The sequence below is a fragment of the Gavialis gangeticus genome, unplaced genomic scaffold (genome assembly GCF_001723915.1).
Source record: "Gavialis gangeticus isolate Ggan-Ray unplaced genomic scaffold, GavGan_comp1, whole genome shotgun sequence".
Classification (NCBI taxonomy): Eukaryota; Metazoa; Chordata; order Crocodylia; family Gavialidae; genus Gavialis; species Gavialis gangeticus.
The window spans coordinates 5145837-5151402 of record NW_017729016.1 but is presented as its reverse complement, the minus strand read 5'-3'; the positions used below and the strand labels follow the sequence as shown (position 1 = coordinate 5151402).

The 5566-nt window shown below is 54.1% G+C and overlaps 1 protein-coding gene across 1 annotated transcript in view; it reads right to left on the bottom strand.

Moving 5' to 3' along the window:
* SYNGR3 (synaptogyrin 3) overlaps positions 1 to 5510 on the bottom strand; it is a 38946-nt gene extending 33436 nt beyond the window's left edge. The window contains exon 1 of the mRNA XM_019512733.1: positions 5350 to 5510. Coding sequence (XP_019368278.1) covers positions 5350 to 5448 — 99 coding nt within the window. The 5' untranslated portion in view covers positions 5449 to 5510. The remainder of the gene's footprint in view (positions 1 to 5349) is intronic.
* Between the last annotated feature and the right edge of the window lie 56 nt (positions 5511 to 5566).

The following is a 5566-nucleotide window of genomic DNA, read 5'->3' as shown; positions in this document are numbered from 1 at the left end:
GTGGTGCAGGCTCCTACCCTGGGGGTTTTTAAGAGGAGGTTAGATGAACACCTTGCTGGGGTCGTTTGACCCCAGTACTCTTTCCTGCCATGGCAGGGGGTCGGACTAGATGATCTGCTCAGGTCCCTTCCGACCCTAGAAACTATGAAACTATGAAACCCAGAAGTGCTGGTAATGTGGAGACAAGGGGTTCTTTGAGTAAATGTGATATCTTTCATTAGCCCAACTAAGCTGAGTTGGGCTGATAAAAAGATATCACATTTACCCAAAGAACCTTGTCTGCCTATGTCCTTAGACCAACACGCCTACAACCAAAACCCCTGGTAAGATGTAGTACAAATACCGACGGCGCCACTCAGGAGCCAAAGCCAGAGCTTTGCACAATATCTGCAGCACAAAACCAGCCTGACATCCACTACTTCTCTTCCTTCACTGCAGATGCGAAGGGCTCTTGCAAGTCAGTGAAACCCTTGAAGACAATGAGAATTATTCAGCAGTTTTCAGGATCGAGTCCCATTGCTCATGTCTTGTGGAGGCCTCAGGGGAAGTGTCCGACCTCAACCGCCGGGCCAGTTTGCCTCTTGGAGACAGCAAGGCTTACTCGAGTGACAAAAGGCTTGCAGGATCCAGGTTCGATAACTCAAAATACCTTCTTTGTCAAAACATCAGACAGACACACAACGAGCCCTGTGCCTGCTCACTGCTCACCCAAGGGGCAGGGTTGGGTCCGAATGACACTTCCCAGGCAGGAAGGATGTGTCCCTGCCATGCCAGCATACCCACAAAGTGCAGCAGCAAGGAGGAGGCTGGCACCACCTTCCCCTTGTTTCGCAGCCCATCTGTTCCACTCCCAGGCAGCGTCTCCCCTGTTAGACACATCTTGTACCAGAAGCACAAATACCCGCCAGCTCTTCTCTTTTTGGGAAAACGAAACATGCCTGAGCTAAGAATACGGGGAGGGAGAGCAGCTTCTGCCATTCGCAGCAACACCAGCTGGAGAGATGTCCCTCATTAAGGCCGTGGCGCAGAGGTTCACTTAAGTGTGTGCTTTGCTGATTTTGCGGTATCAGAGCCTACACAACCTCGTGTCACGAGGGGTCACACCACAGTGCCCTTATCAGTGCCCAGGAGAGAGTCACAATGCTGTGACGCGCTGTTAAGCAGCCGACTGGTCAGTCCCGTGGCTGGTTTCACTGTGAAGAGCGTATGAGCAGAGAGGAAAAAAGCCTTCCCCATTGAGACAGCTGACTGACAAGGGAGGCTTGCTGCAGCGAACCAGAAATGATCGGATGAACAAAATGGGCTGCAGGTTAAAAGGAAGCAGTGAATAGGCCAGTGCCAGGCCAGGTCTCCACTGGTGTAAACCAATACGCTCCATGGAAGTCCAGGCAGCAGTGCTGATTCATAGGAGGTGCGGATCTGCCCCCTGCCTCCATCGTGTCCGAAAACTAGTGATGCTGTTACCAGGACTCAGCCCTGCAGTGACACCCACTCAGACCCCTGCTGAGCTCAGGCCAGGGATTCGCAACCAGGGTGCCACAGCAGGTGCCTTGAGATCCTTCCAAGGGTGCCGCAGGGGTGCCACGGTGAGGCGGGCAAACAGGCTTCACAAGCTAAACCCAGAGATTCCCAACAGGAACCAGCATGCTGAAAACCACTCTGCCCTGCTGCGGGCTTTCTGCAACAGAAGAACTGCTCTAGGATTTTTCTGTAGCCAAAAAAGGAGTGAAAACTAAGAGCGGCGTTTTCCATGGGGAGCCCTGAGTCTAACGAGGTTGGCAACTGCTGGCCTAGCCCAAGGGGCTGAGGTGCCAGGGCAGGCTGCAGGAGCAGATCTCAGGCAATGAACACTGAAAGGGCTTTAAAACTAAAGACTTTGTGCCTTGAACATTTCCATGGCTGTCATTTGGGGCTTTGCCTGCCACACAGCTTGGCCCACAATGCAAGGCAGGTTTGCTTTCTGTTTGTCGCCATTTTTGCTTTCTGGTTCATACCTGTGCTAGCTCTACATTGCTGCATTTGGGTACAGCAGAGAAAGCATCTGCCCCAGGAACAAACCAATCAATTGGTTTTTCTGGAATCCCAAAGATTTCCTGAAAATCTTTCCATTGATTTTTAGTTTTCCAAAACTGCTTTGCAAAATTAAATCTGACTGTATGCCTAAGTTAAATCAACGGTGTCCCTTTAAATATTGAACAGCAGCTAAAAAAAAATACAGTCAGGCTAAAATAACAGGTATTAAAAAAAAGGAACTGATGATTCTGCATAAATCCCCATTATACGCTAGGACAGTTTTACTATTTAAAAGGCTGTTTAAAGGGGAAACCACACAAGTTACACATCTTCATATCACAAACTAGACCAGCCACAAGGGAAGGGGTGAACGAGGAACTGGGCGGCCAGTGGGGCTTTCCAGTTTTGTGATTTTTCAAAAAGTCTGGCACATGCTGCAAGCTTTTTTCTGAAGAAATTTAACAGCAATCTTTTGCATTTAAAGGCAATGCTTTCACACTATCTGGGATCACCTGGGGGAGTTGCAGTTCCCCGGGAAGGCCCACCAATGTCAGACCGAGGGATCAAGCCAGTCACCTCGCTGACATGTGCACTGCTTGCACACACGCACGCTGGGCCTGACAAGGAAACCCCCGCTGGCGTCAATGGTGGGGAATCCAGGCTTGAACTGGGCCTTATCCAGATCTTGGACAGGCCTACATGTAAGAAAGCCTCTCCTGACTTCTGGGAAACTGCTTCTCCCAGCAAAGCAACCCGAACTGGGTCCGCATAAAACCGTTCTCTCCCTTCCACATGCACGTTCCCCAAATACCCAACACCTCCTGTCACTTCTGATAGCCAAAGCTTCAGCATTTCCTCCATTTCACACTGGGGGAGACTGGTGCTAGGCGGTGGGGAGGGACTGAGTCACTAGGATGTGGTCCAATTACATTCATTTTCTGTTTCAGACTGTCCACAAACATGTTTTAGCAAAAGAGACAGATCATTGCAAACAAAGAACAAACTCACCCCTGTCTTCCTCGGGCATCTTAGCTGCGATGCTGTCCTAATAACATATGCATGCTGTGCATGCACCACTCTTCTCACTCGGGTTGCCTGATTTTTGGAGCAGGGACCATCTTTTTTTTGGTTACGGGTCTGTACGGAGCCTACCGCACACATCCTGGTCCATAGCGGGGGTTTCTAGCTGCTACCATCACACAGGCAGTGAATAAACACCGTCATAGCCCATGGCAGTGAGGCCGCATTTTACAGCCCCAGCCCCAGCAATCTGGGGTACGGCAGCAGGGAGAAAAAAGGACTTTGACAGGATCTAGCAGGCAAAACCAGCTGTTTATCTTACTCACTTTCCCCTTCAGCCACACACCCATGATTAAGATGCTCAGGACTCCCGGCCTGCCAAGGTGCACTAAGCGCTATTTAAGAAAACGCAGGTATGCTTTGCGCTGATGAGGCTGCAGGAGGCAATAAGCATTTGGCACCTGATGGTTGCCCAGATCCAAGATGACAGGTCTGAAGAACGGGCCCAACCAACGCATGAAGCGGATACCTCAGGAGACACGTGCCCATCAGGGAGTAAGTCCCTGTTTACGCGGGGCAAGAGCGTCTCTGCTGCACCGGCTTCCACCGCAGGTTTGAAACCCCACAGTTTGGGTTCATTTGCTTGAAGTGGAGGGTGGTGCCTCCCGGTGAACAAGACTCAAACCTGTCCCAGCCGTGGCCCTGAGCCTGCGGACTGGACCCTCAAGGGGCTCCAGCTGCTGCAGGGCCGGCGTCATGCCCAGAGCCCTTTTACTGCGGCCTCATGCAGGCATTTGGGGTCTGAGCCCAAACCCACCAAAGTCAATGGAAATTAGTTTGGATGCTACCAGCTGTTTCCCTTTCAGCACTGCAAGAAAAAGGGACAATTTACAGGCTGAGAGCTCATCCAGGCCATCAGATTCTGCCTGCCGAGCCTTTGGGACGGGTTCTTGGTGCTTTCAGATCGCCCAGCTGGTGCGGCGGGATAAATCTGCCACAGAAGATGGACAGGAGCCTTTTCCAAACTGCTTGTGACTTCTGTATTCTGCGTTTCGCTCCCACTCCCCCAGGAACCCAGTCCTCCGCTCTGGATCCAGGTGACACATTGGGAGCATCTATGATGAGTTCACTGCCATGTTACTGTGTCAATCGCATGCAACACGGTGGATCTACTTCACGCCTTGATGCTTCGCCTCAGCAGCCAGCCTCCATTTTAGCCCGGTAATGCATGTGGGGGCTTTTTCAAAGCCCTGGGGAATGGATTATGGCTCCAGTGCAGCTGGACACTTAAGCATGTGCTTACCCACAAGCATGTGGGGTTACTCACCTGCTTAAAGGGAAGCACATTCCTTGCTACTTGCTGGATGGAGCCTAGAAGAGGGGCACAGTGGCCTGCCCCTGTCTTGTATGGCTCCAAAAGAAGAATATGGTCTGCCCCTTTCCTTTATTGCAACCGCTCAGATTGCAATCTGCCTCTTTCCTTTATTACAACTGGTTCGCTGCAGGCACAGCCTTGACCCTGAGCACCCATACAGCAGGGGGGCAAGCGTTCCCACCCCTTCCCCCAGGACCAAGCAAGCTCTTCCCCTCCGCTAACAAGGAAGAGGAACAGCATCTACCTCCCTGGCCTCCCTCCTGAGGCTGCAAACGGGGGCCCTTCCCAGAGCTTTTGCAATCAAGGGTCTTGGGGGATGTCTCTGAGGAGAGGCCTGGAGTCTCCCGTGTCCCCAGACTGCTGCCCGTGCCGCCCTGGGCACAATGAGGCGAGGTAGGGCGGAGCGTGGGCCTAACACCCCTGCAGCTCCCGGCATCATCTGTGTGAGCCAGGCTCTTTGCACGGCTTTGCACGCCAGCACCCGTGGAACGCGGGGGGATCCGAGCCATCCGGGCAGCATCATCAGTCGGCCGGGCAATAGGCATCTCAGAGCAGGAGCAAACTATGATATCATCTGCCGTTCCCCGGGTGCTGGGGGGGGACAGGCAGGGCCGGATCACACACTGCTTTGCGCGCACGCATGCCCCCGGCCAAGCAGACAAGGGGGAAAAAAATGCCTTGTACCACCGATTCCCCCCCCGCCTCCACCCATCCAAATGAAGCCCTGCAAAATACCCCGGCACGGCAGCCAGCGGGGAGCTGGGGGGTCTTGCCCCTCTGCAGGGAAGGAGGGCAAGCATCCCCAGTGCCAGGACAGCAACGACAGCAGGTGGCGGGGGGGAGGAGGGAGATGCCCCTCTGCCTCCACGCCATGCCAGGCTCCCAAACCCCCTAGGGGAAAGAGATGCATGCCAGGCACCCGGGCAGAGGCTCTGCCTTACCCAGGACCCGATCCGCAGCAGGGTCTGCGGCTGCTTGAGGAAATCCAGGGGGTCGATGGCCGCCCCTGCCCGGCCGGCTCCGAAGGAGGCTCCTTCCATCTTCGCTGCTGCTGCGCTGCGCCTAGCAGCGGCTCTGGTGCGGCTCCAGCCCGCATCTCCCCCGCCCACCCCCGCCTCGCTGCAGCGTGGGCTCGCCCACTGGCCCGCGGCGCCGGGC